This window comes from Tachyglossus aculeatus, chromosome 17, assembly GCF_015852505.1.
Source record: "Tachyglossus aculeatus isolate mTacAcu1 chromosome 17, mTacAcu1.pri, whole genome shotgun sequence".
Classification (NCBI taxonomy): domain Eukaryota; kingdom Metazoa; phylum Chordata; class Mammalia; order Monotremata; family Tachyglossidae; genus Tachyglossus; species Tachyglossus aculeatus.
In genome coordinates this window covers 58589529-58608432 of record NC_052082.1, presented here as the reverse complement: position 1 = coordinate 58608432, position 18904 = coordinate 58589529, and the positions used below count along the sequence as shown (strand labels likewise).

The window sequence follows — 18904 nt, the reverse complement described above, 5'->3', positions numbered from 1 at the left end:
CTAAATGCCATCATTATTATTATTATTAAAGAGCCCGGGCTTTGGAGTCAGGTCATGCATTCAAATCCCAGCTCTGCTGATTGTCAGCTGTGAGACTTTGGGCAAGTCACTTCTCTGTGCCTCAGTTCCCCATCTGTAAAATGGGGATTAAGACTGTGAGCCCCTCGGGGGACAACCTGATCACCTTGTAAGCTCCTCAGCGCTTAGAACAGTGCTTTGCACGTAGTAAGCGCTTACTAAATGCCATCATAATTATTATTATTAAAGAGCCCAGGCTTTGGAGTCAGAGGTCATGGGTTCAAATCCCAGCTCTGCCAAGTGTCAGCTGTGAGACTTTAGGCAAGTCACTTCACTTCTCCGTGCCTCAGTTCCTCATCTGTAAAATGGGGATTAAGACTGTGAGCCCCTCAGGGGACAACCTGATCACCTTGTAAGCTCCTCAGTGCTTAGAACAGTGCTTTGCACATAGTAAGTGCTTACTAAATGCTATCATTATTATTATTATTAAAAAGACAGGGCTTGGAGCAGCAGCTTGGCTCAGTGGAAAGAGCCCGGGCTTTGGAGTCAGAGGTCATGGGTTCGAATCCCTGCTCCGCCACATGTCTGCTGTGTGACCTTGGGCAAGTCACTTAACTTCTCTGACCCTCAGTTCCCTCATCTGTAAAATGGGGATTAAGACTGTGAGCCCCACGTGGGACAACCTGATCTCCTTGTATCCCCCCCCACCCAGTGCTTAGAACAGTGCTTTGCACATAGTAAGCACTTAACAAATGCCATCATCATCCATCCCCTACGAGACTGAGCCAAAAAACTGAACGGTCCAGTGGGCTGGGGGGTGGGTCACCTTGTAAGCTCCTCAGTGCTTAGAACAGTGCTTTGCACGTAGTAAGCGCTTACTAAATGCTATTATTATTATTATTAAAAAGACAGGCCTGGCAGGGCTTGGAGGAGCAGCTTGGCTCAGTGGAAAGAGCCCGGGCTTTGGAGTCAGAGGTCATGGGTTCGAATCCCTGCTCCACCACGTCTGCTGTGTGACCTTGGGCAAGTCACTTAACTTCTCTGAGCCTCAGTTCCCTCATCTGTAAAATGGGGATTAAGACTGTGAGCCCCCCGTGGGACAACCTGATCTCCTTGTATCCCCCCCCCAAGTGCTTAGAACAGTGCTTTGCACATAGTAAGCACTTAACAAATGCCATCACCATCCATCCCCTACGAGACTGAGCCAAAAAACTGAACGGTCCAGTGGGCTGGGGGGTGGGTCAACTGGCCGCCCTGCCCAAAGGTGCAGTGCTCTGGGGATGACGATGAAATGTCTTTATTTCAATGGCTGGAATGTTCCCAGATGGGAATTTCTTGCACGGGGGATGGAGGGTGGGGCCTCCAGGGTGCTCAGCTCAGAACGATGCCCAGGAAATGCCACGGGCCTGGCCCGCGAGGGGGCTGCGGGTCCACAGGCCCCGGCTATCCCCCTCCAAGGGCGATGCGGGGTCCCCGGTCCAGTTAGGGGTGATGTGGGGTCCCCCGGCGTCCAGCTCAGCCCCGCCGGACGCAGGCGGTGGCTTGGGGGGCGCAGCCCTCGAACTCCTGCAGGCTCGGGTGGTCCAGGTCTCCTCGGTCCCGGTTCTCCGCCGCCACCGGCTGGCCGGAGGGGGGCCCCGTGGGCCGCACGCAGACGCACTGGGGCCCCGCGGGGCCGGGCTGGTACAGCTGCCGGGGGACGCCAACCCAGTCTCTGCTCACGCCCCCGCTGCGGACAGGACAGGGCAAGGCAGAGTTGTTGCTTGCTCGGCTCTGGGGCCCCCCCATCTAGACTGTGAGCCCACTGCTGGGTAGGGACCGTCTCTATATGTTGCCAACTTCCCAAGCGCTTAGTACAGTGCTTTGCACACAGTAAGCGTTCAATAAATACGATTGAATGAATGAATGGGGGCCCATTCCAGGCCCCAGAGGGAGGCCCAGCTGGTGTACTTTGAAGAGAAAGCGTGAGGAATCCTCCACCGCTGTCTCGGGGCCCCCTGAGGACCACGGATGAATCCGGGGCCATGCCTAATTGGGCAGCCCGGAATCGGGACTCTAGCCCCCTCCTTTCCCCGGAGAGCTCCCTCCTTCAGCCGGATGGCGGGGGATGAAGGAGGCGGCAGGCATGGAAACACCAGCCAAGGGCTCCAGGGGGATGACAACCCACTCTCCGTTATCCAGAACCTCGGGGCCCGCAGAAACCCATAGCTAATCCAAAGGCCTGATCCTAGCCGAGCCTCCCGCGCCTTCCCAGGCTGCTCCCGAGCCTCGGTTTCTCCCGCTGAACCCCCGGGCCTCTGCTGGGGGTGGCCGAGATCCCCCGAGAGTTTCCTCCCCGTCCTCCGAGAGCGGGCCGGGCTCTGACACCGGGGCGACGTCCACCGCCCTGCCGCGGTGGGACCGGAGCTCCCGGCTGGGGGAGCGGGGTTACCTCTGCTTGGAGCACCAGAACCGACTGCCACCGGCCGCGCTCCACTCCGAGTTGCACGGGGGAAACTGGCGCTTCAGCTCGTCGTCCAGGGCCTGGGCCCGGAGCCCTTCGGCGATGGCGGCCTCGGCGAGCACCAGGGCCGGCGTGGGCTCGCCGTCCTCCCCGTAGAACCTCCCGACCAGCTTCCCTGAGGGAGAGGAGGGGCCGGAGTCGTCGTCGTCATCATCATCAATCGTATTTATTGAGCGCTTACTGTGTGCAGAGCACTGGACTAAGCGCTTGGGAAGTACAAGTTGGCAATGTACAGAGACAGTCCCTACCCAACAGTGGGCTCACAGTCTAAGAGGGGGAGACAGAGAACAAAACCAAACATACTAACAAAATAAATAGGATATGTACAAGTAAAATAAATATGTACAAACGTATATACATATATACAGGTGCTGTGGGGAAGGGAAGGAGGTAAGATGGGGGGGATGGAGAGGGGGAGAGGAAGGAAGGGGCTCAGTGTGGGAAGGCCTCCTGGAGGAGGTGAGCTCTCAGTAGGGCCTTGAAGGGAGGAAGAGAGCTAGCTCGGAGTCGTGGCGGCCCACGGGGCCCGGAGACGGGCTGGAGGGCAGAGCCCGGGGTGGCGGCAACCGACTACAGGGGCAGGGTCCCCTCTCCCTCCCCCCATCATCATCATCATCATCAATTCTATTTATTGAGCGCTTACTATGTGCAGAGCACTGTACTAAGCGCTTGGGAAGTACAAATTGGCAACATATAGAGACAGTCCCTACCCAACAGTGGGCTCACAGTCTAAGAGGGGGAGACAGAGACCAAAACCAAACATACTAACAAAATAAAATAAATAGAATAGATACGTACAAGTAAAATAAATAAATAAATAAATAAATATGGACAAACATATATACATATATACAGGTGCTGTGGGGAAGGGAAGGAGGTAAGATGGGGGGATGGAGAGGAAGGAAGGGGCTCAGTGTGGGAAGGCCTCCTGGAGGAGGTGAGCTCTCAGTAGGGCCTTGAAGGGAGGAAGAGAGCGAGCTTGGAGTCGTGGCGGCCCACGGGGCCCGGGGATGGGCTGGAGGGCAGAGCCCGGGATGGCGGCGACTGACTACGGGGGCAGGGTCCCCTCTCTCTCCCCCCAGCCCCAACCAGGTCCTTACCTGACCGCTCTGGACAGAGGGTGTCTACACCTCCGGCCCCCCTAGGGCTGCCCTAGATGGAGACTGGTTCTGACACATGAAGCGGTCGAGGCAAGGCCGGGCGGGGGTCCGGGAGATGGATCCCCTCCACCCCCCAGCCCCGGGCACCTACCGACAAACTCATAGTTCTTCTCGTAGAACAGGAGCCAGTTGTGCAGCGTCAGCATCTGGGCGGGCGACAGGCCGGACACATCATCTACCAGGCCCGTTTCACTGAAGTCCCCGGTGACGAACGCTCGCGAGGCGTCACGGCCTGAAGGGCGGAAGCCTCCGTTAGCAGCCGGGAGGGACGCGGAAGGGGTCCCCATTCTTGTGTACCGGCTGGGAGGGAAAGGGACACTCAAAGAAGTCTCTATTAATAATAATGATGGCATTTATTACGCGCTTACTATGTGCAAAGGACCGGGCCTGGAATGCCCCCAATCCCTCTGCCCCTCCGCCAAGCTAGCTCTCTTCCTCCCTTCAAGGCCCTGCTGAGACCGCACCTCCTCCAGGAGGCCTTCCCACACTGAGCCCCTTCCTTCCTCTCCCCCTCGTCCCCCTCTCCATCCCCCCATCTTACCTCCCTCCCTTCCCCACAGCACCTGTATATATGTATATATGTTTGTCCATATTTTTTTTTTACTCTATTGATTTTACTTGTACGTATCTATTCTATTTATTTTATTTTGTTAGTATGTTTGGTTTTGTTCTCCGTCTCCCCCTTTTAGACTGTGAGCCCACTGTTGGGTAGGGACTGTCTCTATATGTTGCCAATTTGTACTTCCCAAGCGCTTCGTACAGTGCTCTGCACATAGTAAGCGCTCAATAAATACGATTGATGATGATGATGATGATGACTGTTCTAAGCGCTGGGGAGGTTACAAGGTGATCAGGCTGTCCCACGGGGGGGCTCGCGCTCTTCATCCCCATTTGACAGATGAGGTAACTGAGGCCCAGGGAGGTTAAGTGACTTGCCCAAAGTCATACAGCTGACAGTTGGCAGAGCTGGGATTCGAACCCATGACCTCTGACTCCAAAGGCCGTGCTCTTTCCACTGAGCCACGCTGCTTCTCTTGGAGGAATTGGTCCCCGTCTCCGTGTACTGGCTGGGGGTGGCGCAGGGGCGCAGAAGGTCACGATGATAAGCACTGGGGCAGATACAAGAGAGACCCTCGGTGACTCCCGCTGGGCTCACAGTCTAAAGGGATGGCTATCTTATCCCCGTTTTACAGATGAGGGAACTGAGGCCCAGAGAACCCATGTGATTCTTTTAGACTGCGAGCCCACTGTTGGGTAGGGACTGTCTCTATACGTTGCCAACTTGTACTTCCCAAGCTCTTAGTACAGTGCTCTGCACACAGTAAGTGCTCAATAAATACGATTGATTGATTTGTTGGTATAGTGTACTCTCCCAAGCGCTTAGCACAGTGCTTTGCACACAGCGAGCACTCTATACATTGAATGAATGAATGAAGGTCAAGGCAGCCGGCCAGGGACTGGTTCTGAGGCCAGATTTGGGGTGCTTTTTCCATTAGGCCACGCTGCCCCCCCTTTAAAGGGCTTTAGGGCAGAAGCCTCCTCCTTTTCCACTGAGCCACGCTGCTTCTCAGCCACGCTGCTTCAAACGTAGTCGGAGGCCGCGTACCAAACGCTCCGCCACGGCCAAGATCTCGTCCCGCCTGGGAGGGTAGCCAGGCCGGGCTGGGCCCTCTTTTCTCGGGCTGAAGCCACTGTACTAAGCGCTAGGGGTGGCCCCGATCCACTCAGCAGATAATCAATCAATCAATCATATATATTGAGCGCTTACTATGTGCAGAGCACTGTACTAAGCGCTTGGGAAGTACAAGTTGGCAACATATAGAGACAGTCCCTACCCAACATTGGGCTCACAGTCTAAAAGGGGGAGACAGAGAAAAAAAAACCAAACATACTAACAAAATAAAATAAATAGGATATGTACAAGTAAAATAGAGTAATAAATATGTACAAACATATATACGTATATACAGGTGCTGTGGGGAAGGGAAGGAGGTAAGATGGGGGGGATGGAGAGGGGGACGAGGGGGAGAGGAAGGAAGGGGCTCAGTGTGGGAAGGCCTCCTGGAGGAGGTGAGCTCTCAGCGGGGCCTTGAAGGGAGGAAGAGAGCCAGCTTGGCGGATGGGCAGAGGGATTGGGGGCATTCCGGGCCCGGGGGATGACGTGGGCCGGGGGTCGATGGCGGGACGGGCGAGAACGAGGGACGGTGAGGAGATTAGCGGCAGAGGAGCGGAGGGTGCGGGCTGGGCTGGAGAAGGACAGAAGGGTGGTGAGGTAGGAGGGGGCCAGGGGATGGACAGCCTTGAAGCCCAGGGTGAGGAGTTTCTGCCTGATGCGCAGATTGATTGGTAGCCACTGGAGATTTTTGAGGAGGGGAGTAACATGCCCAGAGCGTTTCTGGACAAAGATAATCCGGGCAGCAGCATGAAGTATGGATTGAAGTGGAGAGAGACATGAGGATGGGAGATCAGAGAGAAGACTGATGCAGTAGTCCAGACGGGATGCAGTAGTCCAGATAACGCCGCTTGGAGAAGCAGTGCGGCCTACTGGAAAAAGCCCGGGCTGGGAGTCAGGGAAACTGGGTTCTAATCCTCGCTCTGCCGCTTGTCTCTGCTGGGTGACCTTGGGCAAGTCACTTCACTTCACCTAATCAATCAATCGTATTTATTGAGCGCTTACTGTGTGCAGAGCACTGTACTAAGCGCTTGGGAAGTACAAGTTGGCAACATATAGAGACGGTCCCTACCCAACAGTGGACTCACAGTCGGAACCCTCATCTGCCAAGTGGGGATTCAGTACCTGTTCTCTCCCCTACTAAAAACTGTGAGCCCCATGTGGGATTATCAAGCGCTTAGTACAGTGCTCTGCACACAGTAAGCACTCAATAAATACAATTAAATAAATTATCTTGTATCTATTCCTGCGCTTGCACATACTATGGGCTTAAATACCACAGATCATCAGCGACGGTATTAATGGAGGCTTCCTGTGTGCAGAGCACTGTACTAAGCGTTTGGGCGAGGACAACACAAGAGTCTGGCAGACACGTTCCTTGCCCACAGCGAGCTTACACTCTAGAGGCCGTCTAATAGTAATAATCATGTTGGTATTTGTTAAGCGCTTACTAGGTGCCAAGCACTGTTCTAAGTGCTGGGAGAGATACAAGGTAATCAGGTTGTCCCACGTGGGGCTCACAGTCTTCATCCCCATTTGACAGATGAGCTCACTGAGGCACAGAGAAGTTAAGTGACTCTCCCAAAGTCACCCAGCTGACGACGGGCAGAGCCGGGATTTGAACCCATGACTTCTGACTCCAGAGCCCGGGCTCTTTCCACTGAGCCACGCTGCTGTACGGTACAGTGGTGTGCAGAAAGAAGCTGCGTGACTCAGTGGGACGAGCACAGGCTTGGGAGTCGGAGGTCATGGGTTCAAATCCCCACTCTGCCACTTGTCAACTGTGTGACTTTGGGCAAGTCACTTCACTGGGCCTCAGTTACCTCATCTGTAGGCATACCTCATCTGTCTCCGCCTTGTAGACTGGGAGCCCGTCGTTGGGTAGGGACCGTCTCTATCTGTTGCCGACTTGTACTTCCCAAGCGCTTAGTACAGGGCTGTGCACACAGTCAGCGCTCAATAAATACGATTGAATGAATAAATAAATGTGATTGAATGAATGAATGAACAGTAAGCGCTCAATAAATACGATTGAATGACTATGAATGAATGAATGAATAGTAAGCACTCAATAAATATGATTGAATGAATAAATATGATTGAATGAATGAATGAACAGTAAGCGCTCAATAAATACGATTGAATGACTATGAATGAATGAATGAATAGTAAGCGCTCAATAAATACGACTGAATGAATGAATAAAATGGGGATGAAGACTGTGAGCCCCCCGGGGGACAACCTGATCACCTTGTAACCTCCCCGGCGTTCAGAACAGTGCTTGGCACAAAGTAAGCGCTTAATAAATGTCATCGGCGTGGCTCAGTGGAAAGAGCCCGGGCTTGGGAGTCAGAGGTTATGGGTTCAAATCCCAGCTCTGCCTTTTGTCAGCTGTGTGACTTTGGGCAAGTCACTTCACTTCTCTGGGCCTCAGTCCCCTCATCTGTAAAATGGGGGTTAAGATTGTGAGCCCCACATGGGCCAACCTGATCACTTTGCATTCTCCCCAGTGTTTAGAACAGTGCTTTGCACATAGCGCTTGCCAAATACCAAAATTATTATTATTATTATTTAAATGGGGATTAAGACTGTGAGCCCCATATGGGCCAACCTGATCACTTTGTATTCTCCCCAGCGCTTAGAATAGTGCTTTGCACATAGTAAGCGCTTAAGAAGCGGGGAAGCAGCGTAGCTTAGTGGAAAGAGCCCGGGCTTTGGAGTCAGAGGTCATCAGTTCAAATCCCGGCTCCACCACTTGTCAGCTGTGTGACTTTGGGCAAGTCACTTCACTTCTCTGGGCCTCAGTTCCCTATCTGTAAAATGGGGATTAAGACTGTGAGCCCCCCGTGGGACAACCTGATCACCTTGTAAACTCCCCAGCGCTTAGAGCAGTGCTTTGCACATAGTAAATGCTTAACAAATTCCAAAATTATTATTATTAAAATGGGGATTGATTGTGAGCCCCACATGAGCCAACTTGATCACTTTGTATTCTCCCCAGCGCTTAGAACAGTGCTTTGCACATAGTAAGCGCTTACCTAATTTCAAAATTATTATTATCATTAAAATGGGGATTAAGATTGTGAGCCCCACATGGGCCAACCTGATCACTTTGTATTCTCCCCAGCGCTTAGAGCAGTACTTTGCACATAGTAAGCGCTCAACACCAAAATTATTATTATTATTAAAATGGGGATTAAGATTGTGAGCCCCACAGGGGCCAACCTGATCACTCTGTATTCTCCCCAGCGTTTAGAACGGTGCTTTGCACATAGTAAGCACTTAGCAAATACCAAAGTTATTATTATTATTAAAATGGGGATTGTGAGCCCCACAGGGGCCAACCTTATCACTCTGTATTCTCCCCTGCGCTTAGAACAGTGATTTGCTCATAGTAAGCGCTTAACAAATACCGAAGTTATTATTATTATTAAAATGGAGGTTTTGACCCCACATGAGCCAACCTGATCACTCTGTATTCTCCCCTGCGCTTAGAACGGTGATTTGCTCATAGTAAGCGATTAGTAAATACCAACACTATTATTAAAATGGGGATTGATTGTGAGCCCCACAGGGGCCAACCTGATCACTCTGTATTCTCCCCAGCGCTTAGAGCGGTGCTTTGCACACAGTAAGCACTTAGCAAACCCCTAAATGATGATTATTATTAGAGAGAGGGCTCAGTTGCCAATCAATCGTATTTATTCAGCGCTTACTGTGTGCGGAGCACTGTACTAAGCGCTTGGGAAGTCCAAGTTGGCAACATCGAGAGACGGTCCCTACCCAACAGTGGGCTCACAGTCTAAAAGGCTGTGACTTTTGCGACTTTTGGCACTGTACTGAGCGCTTGGGAAGTCCAAGTTGGCAACACCTAGAGACGGTCCCTACCCAACAGTGGGCTCACAGTCTAAAAGACTGTGACTTTTGGCACTGTACTAAGCGCTTGGGAAGTCCAAGTTGGCGACATCTAGAGACGGTCCCTACTCAACAGTGGGCTTACAGTCTAAAAGACTGTGACTTTTGTGACTTTTGGCACTGTACTAAGCGCTTGGAAAGTCCAAGTTGGTGACATCTAGAGACGGTCCCTACCCAACAGTGGGCTCACAGTCTAAAAGACTGTGACTTTCGGCACTGTACTAAGCGCTTGGGAAGTGCCAAGTTGGCAACCCCTAGAGACGGTCCCTACCCAACAGTGGGCTTACAGTCTAAAAGGCTGTGACTTTTGCGACTTTTGGCACTGTACTGAGCGCTTGGGAAGTCCAAGTTGGCAACCCCTAGAGACGGTCCCTACCCAACAGTGGGCTCACAGTCTTAAAGACTGTGACTTTTGGCACTGTACTAAGCGCTTGGGAAGTCCAAGTTGGCGACATCTAGAGACGGTCCCTACTCAACAGTGGGCTTACAGTCTAAAAGACTGTGACTTTTGCGACTTTTGGCACTGTACTAAGCGCTTGGGAAGTCCAAGTTGGTGACATCTAGAGACGGTCCCTACCCAACAGTGGGCTTACAGTCTAGAAGACTGTGACTTTTGCGACTTTTGACACTGTACTAAGCGCTTGGGAAGTCCAAGTTGGTGACGTCTAGAGACGGTCCCTACCCAACAGTGGGCTCACAGTCTAAAAGACTGTGACTTTCGGCACTGTACTAAGCGCTTGGGAAGTGCCAAGTTGGCAACCCCTAGAGACGGTCCCTACCCAACAGTGGGCTTACAGTCTAAAAGGCTGTGACTTTTGCGACTTTTGGCACTGTACTGAGTGCTTGGGAAGTCCAAGTTGGCGACACCGAGAGACGGTCCCTACCCAACAGTGGGCTTACAGTCTAGGAGACTGTGACTTTTGCGACTTTTGGCACTGTACTAAGCGCTTGGGAAGTCCAAGTTGGCAACCGCTAGAGACGGTCCCTACCCAACAGTGGGCTTACAGTCTAAAAGACTGTGACTTTTGGCAGGCCTTTTTGGGCGGCGGCGGCGTTGGCGGGGGAGTGCGGGCCCCGGTACCTGCGAAGTGGCTGTAGGGTCGGCCGGGCCCGTAGTGGGCCTGTCCCGGGCGCACGTCGAAGACGCGGCCCAGCACGGCGAGGAGCAGGCCCGGCTCGGGCCCGGGCCCGGAGCCCCGGGCGCGGCCCAGCTCGGCCGGCCTCAGCAGGCGGGCCCCGCCTCCACGCCCGGGGCGCTCCCCGGGGGCCCAGCGGCCCAGCAGCCAGGCCGCGGCCAGGCCCGCCAGCGCCGCCAACACCGCCGCCGCACCGGGCCGCCACGGCGCCATGGCAACGCTCCCCTCACGGCCCGCCCAACGGCGCCGCCATCTTGCATCCGGGCCTCTCCCCGCCGGCCCGCCCGCCGCCGTCGTCGTCGTCGCCGCCGTCGCCTCAGAGCCCGGCCCCAAGATGGCCGACCAAGGCCCTGCCGTTCGTCCGCTCACTCGTTCAATCGTAGTGTGACTCACTCTATATCATCTATCTATCTATCCATCCATCACTATATTGGTAGATAGATAATACCTACAGAAATATATGTATTATCTATCATGATCACTATATTGGTAGATAGATAATACCTACAGAAATATATGTATTCTCTACCTATCTATCATCCATCTATCTATCATCACTATATTGGTAGATAGATAATACATACAGAAATATATGTATTCTCTATCTATCATCACTATATTGGTAGATAGATAATACATACGGAAATATATGTATTCTCTATCTATATCATCACTATATTGGTAGATAGATAATACATACAGAAATATATGTATTCTCTATCTATCATCACTATATTGGTAGATAGATAATACATACGGAAATATATGTATTCTCTATCTATATCATCACTATATTGGTAGATAGATAATACATACAGAAATATATGTATTCTCTATCTATCTATCTATCATCACTATACTGTATTATAGTATAGTGCTACTATATATGTATTATCTATCTACATACAGAAATATATGTATTCTCTATCATCACTATATTGGTAGATAGATAATACATACAGAAATATATGTATTCTCTATCTATCTATCTATCATCACTATACTGTATTATAGTATAGTGCTACTATATATGTATTATCTATCTACATACAGAAATATATGTATTCTCTATCTATCATCACTATATTGGTAGATAGATAATACATACAGAAATATATGTATTCTCTATCATCACTATATTGGTAGATAGATAATACATACAGAAATATATGTATTATCTATCTATCATCATCACTATATTGGTAGATAATACATACAGAAATATATGTATTCTCTATCTATCTATCATCACTATATTGGTAGGTAGATAATACATACAGAAATATATGTATTCTCTATCTATCTATATCATCTATCTATCTATCATCACTATATTGGTAGATATATAATACATACAGAAATATATGTATTATCTATCTATCATCATCACTATATTGGTAGATAGATAATACCTACAGAAATATATGTATTCTCTATCTAATCTATATCTATCATCACTATATTAGTAGATAATACATACAGAAATATATGTATTCTCTATCTGTCTATCATCACTATATTGGTAGATAATACCTACAGAAATATATGTATTCTCTATCATCTATCTATCATCACTATATTGGTAGATAATACATACAGAAATATACATTATCTATCTATCTATCTATCATCACTATATTGGTAGATAGATAATACATACAGAAATATATGTATTATCTATCTATCTATCTCTATATATCAGTGGAAAGAGCCCGGGCTTTGGAGTCAGAGGTCATGGGTTCAAATCCCGGCTCCGCCGATTGTCAGCTGTGTGACTTTGGGCAAGTCACTTCACTTCTCTGGGCCTCGGTTACCTCATCTGTAAAATGGGGATTACAACTGTGAGCCCCCCGTGGGACAACCTGTTCACCTTGTACCTCCCCAGCGCTTAGAACAGTGCTCTGCACATAGTAAGCGCTTAATAAATGCCATTATTATTATTATTATATATCTATATAGTATATATCTATATCTATACAGACACACACACACACCCCCGCCACAGCGTCATGGGACCGGTCGCCTCAGAGCCCGACCAACCGCCCGGCCCCAAGATGGCGGGCGCCGGCGCCGCCGCCATCTTGCATCCGGGCCTCTCCCCGCCCGCCGCCGTCTTCGCCTCAGAGCCCGGCTCCAAGATGGCCGCCCAAGGCCCTGTCGTTCGTCCGTTCACTCATTCAATCGTAGTCTGACTATATATATATATATATATATATATATATATATATATATATATATATATATAGTATATCTTATATATATGTATACTAGTATATAGTATATATATAGATATTTATTCATTCAATCATATTCATTGAGCGCTTACTGTGTGCGGAGCCCTGTACTGAGCGCTTGGGAAGTACAAGTCGTTAACATAGAGAGATGGTCCCTACAAAACAACGGGCTCACAGTCTAGAACGGGAGACAAACAAAACAAAACCTTCATTCATTCATTCAGTCGTATTTATTGAGCGCTTACTGTGTGCGGAGCCCTGTGCTAAGCGCTTGGGAAGTACAAGTCGTTAACATAGAGAGATGGTCCCTACCCAACAACGGGCTGTATATGTATATATACATATATATGTATATATGTTTGGATGTATTTATTACTCTATTTTATTGGTACATATTTATTCTATTTATTTTATTTTGTTAATATGTTTTGTTTTGTTGTCTGTCTCCCCCCTTCTAGACTGTGAGCCCGCTGTTGGGTAGGGACCGTCTCTATGTGTTGCCAACTTGTACTTCCCCAGCGCTTAGTAGCACTGCTTAAAAAAGCAGCGTGGCTCAGTGGAAAGATCCTGGGCTTGGGAGTCAGAGGTCATGGGTTCTAATCCCAGCTCCTCCACTTATCAGCTGTGTGACTTTGGGCAAGTCACTTAACTTCTCTGTGCCTATCTCATCTGTAAAATGGAGACTGAGATTGTGAGCCCCACTTGGGACAACCTGATTACCTTGTATCCCCCCACCCCCCCCAGTGCTAAGAACAGTGCCTTGCACATAGTAAGCGCTTAACATGTACCATTAAAAAACAAAGCAAGAGTCTTCCAGTGCTTAGAACAGTGCATTGCACATAGTAAGCGCTTAACAAATGCCATTATTAGTAGTAGTAGTAATAGTACATTGCTCTGCGCACAGTAAGCGCTCAATAAATACGATTGAATGAATAATAATAATAGCATTTATTAAGCGCTTACTATGTCCCTACTGAGAGCTCAGCTCCTCCAGGAGGCCTTCCTTCCTCTCCCCCTCCTCCCCCTCTCCATCCCCCCCGCCTTACCTCCTTCCCCTCCCCACAGCACCTGTATATATGTTTGTACAGATTTATTACCATATTTATTTATTTTACTTGTACATATTTATTCTACTTATTCTATTTTGTTAATATGTTTTGTTTTGTTTTCTGTCTCCCCCTTCTATCAATCAATCAATCAATCAATCGTATTTATTGAGCGCTTACTATGTGCAGAGCACTGTACTAAGCGCTTGGGAAGTACAAATTGGCATCACATAGAGACAGTCCCTACCCAACAGTGGGCTCACAGTCTAAAAGGGGGAGACAGAGAACAGAACCAAACATACCAACAAAATAAAATAAGTAGGATAGAAATGTACAAGTAAAATAAATAAATAGAGTAATAAATATGTACAACCATATATACATATATACAGGTGCTGTGGGGAAGGGAAGGAGGTAAGACGGGGGGATGGAGAGGGGGACGAGGGGAGAGGAAAGAAGGGGCTCAGTCTGGGAAGGCCTCCTGGAGGAGGTGAGCTCTCAGCAGGGCCTTGAAGGGAGGAAGAGAGCTAGCTTGGCGGATGGGCAGAGGGAGGGCATTCCAGGCCCGGGGGATGACGTGGGCCGGGGGTCGATGGCGGGACAGGCGAGAGCGAGGTACAGTGAGGAGATTAGTGGTGGAGGAGCGGAGGGTGCGGGCTGGGCAGTAGAAGGAGAGAAGGGAGGTGAGGTAGGAGGGGGCGAGGTGATGGAGAGCCTTGAAGCCCAGGGTGAGGAGTTTCTGCTTGATGCGCAGATTGATCGGTAGCCATTGGAGGTTTTTGAGGAGGGGAGTAATATGTCCAGAGCGTTTCTGGACAAAGATAATCCGGGCCGCAGCATGAAGTATGGATTGAAGTGGAGAGAGTGTGAGCCCAATAAATACGATTGAATGAATGTGCAAGGCACTGTTCTAAGCACTGGGGGGATACAAGGTGATCAGGTTGTCCCACAGGGGGCTCACAGTCTTCATCCCCATTTTACAGATGAGGTAACTGAGGCCCGGAGAAGTGCAGTGACTTGCCCAAAGTTACACAGCTGACAAGTGGCAGAGCCAGGATTTGAACCCATGACCTCTGACTCCAAAGTCCGTTCTCTTTCCAGTGAGCCATGCTGTTCTCTATGAATCAATCAATCGTATTGAGTGCTTACTGTGTGCAGAGCACTGTACTAAGCGCTTGGGAAGTCCAAGTTGGCAACGTATAGAGACAGTCCCTACCCAACAGTGGGCTCACAGTCTAGAAGGGGGAGAGAGAGAACAAAACCAAACATATTAACAAAATAAATAGAATAGATATGTACAAGTAAAATAAATAGAGTAATAAATATGTACAAACATATATCCACATATACAGGTGCTGTGGGGAAGGGAAGGAGGTAAGACGGGGGGATGGAGAGGGGGACGAGGGGGAGAGGAAGGAGGGGGCTCAGTGTGGGAAGGCCTCCTGGAGGAGGTGAGCTCTCAGTAGGGCCTTGAAGGGAGGAAGGGAGCTAGCTTGGGAATGAATGAATGAATGTTGGGTAGGGACCGTCTCTATACGTTGCCAACTTGTCCTTCCCAAGCGCTTAGTACAGTGCTCTGCACACAGTAAGTGCTCAATAAATACAATTGAAGATTGAATGAATGAATGAATGAATGTGCAAGGCACTGTTCTAAGCACTGGGGGGATACAAGGTGATCAGGTTGCCCCACAGGGGGCTCACAGTCTTCATCCCCATTTTACAGATGAGGGAACTGAGGCTCAGAGAAGTGAAGTGACTTGCCCAAAGTCACACAGCTGACAAGTGGCAGAGCCCACTGTTGGGTAGGGACTGTCTCCATGTGTTGCCGACTTGTACTTCCCAAGCGCTTAGTACAGTGCTCTGCACACAGCAAGCGCTCAATAAATACGATTGATTGATTGATGATTGAGGCAGGATTCGAACCCATGACCTCTGACTCCAAAGTCCGTGCTCTTTCCACTGAGCCACGCTGCTTCTCTATGAATAGAGACCGTCTCTATACGTTGCCAACTTGTCCTTCCCAAGCGCTTAGTACAGTGCTCCGCACACAGCGGGCGCTCAAGAAATACGACTGAGGGAAGGAGGAGGAGGGCGTGCGTGGCGTGCGCCGGCGCCGCCATCTTGGATGCGGGCGCGCCCGCCTGGCGGTTTACGGCGTTTCGCGACGGGCGGCGGCGCCGCTTTGCGGCTGTGAAGCCGAGCCGGTCGTAGGCCGGCCCGCCCGCCCGCCCTTTCGCCGGCCGTCCGGAGGGTGACAGGTCGCGGCAGGGAGGAGGCCGTCCGGAGAGGCCCCCCGATGGGGAACGTGCCGAGCCCCAGCAGCGAGGAGGAGGAGGAGGAGGAGGAGGGGGGGGAGGAAGAGGCCGAGCCGTCGGAGCCGTCGCCCGTCGGGCGGGGGTCGGGCCCCGGTCCGGGCCTGCCGGCGGCCCCGGCGCTGCTGGAGCAGGCCCGGCTGCGGGAGGCGGCGGCGCGGCTGCGGCCGGCGGCGCTGGGGGAGTCGCCCCTGTGGCGGCATCAGCCGGCCCTGCTGCGCTGGCTGGAGGAGCGGCTGGCCCGCGGAGACCACACCGTCACCCTCGACCAGTTCAGCGAGACCCTGGAGAGCCGCGGCGCCGGCTGCACCCGCGACCAGTGCGAGGAGGTGGGTCACCTACGATGGGGGACGGCCTCCGTGCCCAGCCCCCTCCTCTCCCTCTCCTCTCCTCCGCCCACCCTGACAAGCAGCGTGGCTTCCTGGCCCGGGGGACCTGGATAATAATAATAACAATAACAATAATATATGTATTATTACATACATGTGCATGCGTGTATATGCATATGTGCGTATAGATGTGCGTGCATGCGCATACATGTGCGTATATATGTATATATGAATATATATATGTGTGTGTATATGCGTATGTGTGTATATATGCGTGTATATGTGTGTATGCGCATATATAGGTGTGTGTTTATATGTGTGTGTATGTGTGTGTATACGTTTTCATTCATTCGATCGTATTTATTGAGCGCTTACTGTGGGCAGAGCACTGTACTAAGCGCTTGGGGTGCGTGTGTACAAATGTATGTGTATATGTGTGTGTATGTATATGAGTGTACATATATATGTATATATGTGTGTGTCTACGTGTATGTGCGTGCATATGTGTGCACATATGTGTATATACGTGCGTGTACATGCATGCATATATGTGTGTATGTGTGTGTGCATGTACATGTGTTCGTGTGTGTGCATGCATGTGCGGGTATGTTTATATATGCGTATGTGTGTGTGTTTGCGTGCATATGTGTATATATGCATGTATATGTGTGCATGCATATGCATGTATGTGTATGTGTGCATGTGTATGCATATGTGCGTGTATATATGTACGTATATGTGTATGTGTGTGTTTGTATATATGCATATGTGTATGCATGCATGTGCATATATATGCGTATATATGTGTATGTGTATATATGTGTGTATGTATATGTATGTGTGTATGTGTATGTATGCTTGTGTGTGTATATATATACACGTGTATTTGTGTATGTGTGTGTATGTATGTGTATGTGTGTATGTATGCGTATATGCACATATATGTATATGTGTGTGTATATGTCCGTATATATATGTGTATGTTGCTCAAGGTTACTGAGTAGACAAGTGGCAGAGTGGGATTAGAATCTATGACCTTCTGACTCCCAGGCCCTGGAAGGAAGGCTGTGGAGAAAACTTTATTAATTTTAATTTTAATTATTTTTATGGCTGTGTGCCTTTTCCACTCTAGACTGTGAGCTTCTTTTGGGCAGGGAATGTCACTGTTGATTGTTGCATTGTACTTTTCCAAGCGCTTAGTACAGTGCTCTGCACACAGTAAGCGCTTATTCAATAAAATTGACTGAAAGGGAGCCGAGGAGAATCGTGGGGTCTCGGGCCAAAGAGAGAGGAGTCTCAGGGAGGAGGGGGCTGAGGAGAATCGGGGGGCCGGGGCCTCTGGAGAGAGGACTGCGGGGAGGAGGGGGGCTGAGGAAAATCATGGAGTTGGAGGCCATGGAGAGAGGATCTGTGGGGAGGAGGGGGGCTGAGGAGAATCGTGGTAAGAAGGGGGCTGAGGAGAATCGTGGAGTTGGAGGCCATGGAGAGACGATCTGTGGGGAGGAGGGGGGCTGAGGAGAATCGTGGAAAGAGGAGCCGTGGGAAGAAGGGGGCTGAGGAGAATCGTGGAGTTGGAGGCCATGGAGAGAGGATCTGTGGGGAGGAGGGGGACTGAGGAGAATCGTGGAAAGAGGAGCCGTGGGAAGAAGGGGGCTGAGGAAAATCGTGGAGTTGGAGGCCATGGAGAGAGGATCTGTGGGGAGGAGGGGGGCTGAGGAGAATCGTGGAAAGAGGAGCCGTGGGAAGAAGGGGGCTGAGGAAAATCGTGGAGTTGGAGGCCATGGAGAGAGGGCTGTGGGAAAAGGGGGACTGAGGAGAATCATGGTTGGGGGGCTCTGGAGAGGGGAGCCATGGGGAGAAGGGGCCTGAGGAGAATCGTGGGGTGGGGGAACCATAGAGAGAGGGCTGTGGGGAAAAGGGGACTGAGGAGAGTCATGGCTGGTGGGCTCTGGAGAGGGGAGCCATGGGGAGAAGGGGCCTGAGGAGAATCGTGGGGTGGGGGAACCATGGGAAGAAGAGCTGTGGGTAGGAGGGAGTTGAGGAAAATCATGGTAGGGGGGGACTCTGGAGAGAGGAGTTGTGGGGCTCAGGGGGGCCTGAGGAGAATCGTGGGGTAGGGGGATTTGAAGGGGAAGGGTTGTAGAAAAGATGGCCCTGAGGAGAATCGTGGGGTGGGGGGCTCTGGAGAGGGGAGCCGTGGGGAGAAGGGGGCTGAGGAGAATCGTAGGGTGGGGGGCCCTAGAGAGAGGGCTGTGGGGAAAAGGGGACGGAGGAGAATCATAGGTGGTGGGCTCTGGAGGGGGAGCCATGGGGAGAAGGGGGCTGAGGAGAATCGTGGGGTAGGGGGCTCTGGAAGGGAGGGGTTTCAGAAAAGATGGCCCTGAGGAGAATCGTGGGGTCGGGAGCTCTGGAGGGAGAGGCTATGGAGAGGAAGGGGCTGAGGAAAATCTTAGAGGAGAAGAGCCTTGGAGTGGGGAGGCTGGGGTAAAGTGCTGTGGAGAGGAAGGGACTGAGGAAAATCTTAGAGGAGAAGAGCCTTGGAGTGGGGAGGCTTGGGGTAAGGTGCTGTGGGGAGGAGG

General features: G+C 50.7%; 2 protein-coding genes across 2 annotated transcripts in view; one reads left to right on the top strand and one right to left on the bottom strand.

The window, feature by feature from the left end:
* Positions 1-1299: 1299 nt before the first annotated feature.
* Positions 1300-10632, bottom strand: LOC119939443 (neuferricin). Its single transcript, XM_038759469.1, has 4 exons — positions 10350-10632; positions 3773-3913; positions 2450-2636; positions 1300-1747 (listed from the first exon to the last, which is right to left on the bottom strand). Exons 1-4 carry the CDS (start codon positions 10615-10617, stop codon positions 1534-1536), a joined length of 810 nt encoding a protein of 269 aa, XP_038615397.1. The 5' UTR covers positions 10618-10632; the 3' UTR covers positions 1300-1533.
* The window catches only part of ZZEF1 (zinc finger ZZ-type and EF-hand domain containing 1), a 77028-nt gene continuing 68739 nt past the window's right edge, over positions 10616-18904 (top strand). Inside the window, exons 1-3 of the mRNA XM_038758856.1 lie at positions 10616-10763; positions 12433-12567; positions 15943-16325. Coding sequence (XP_038614784.1) covers positions 10616-10763; positions 12433-12567; positions 15943-16325 — 666 coding nt within the window. The remainder of the gene's footprint in view (positions 10764-12432; positions 12568-15942; positions 16326-18904) is intronic.

Bases quoted from the DNA above. Each gene is read 5' to 3' on its own strand.
- LOC119939443 (XM_038759469.1), bottom strand. From the start codon at position 10,617: ATGGCGCCGTGGCGGCCCGGTGCGGCGGCGGTGTTGGCGGCGCTGGCG. The intron at 3,914-10,349 runs GTACCGGGGCCC...TCCGCCCTTCAG, and splicing joins ACCCTACAGCCACTTCGCAG to GCCGTGACGCCTCGCGAGCG. The intron at 2,637-3,772 runs GTAGGTGCCCGG...CCTCTCCCTCAG, and splicing joins GAAGAACTATGAGTTTGTCG to GGAAGCTGGTCGGGAGGTTC.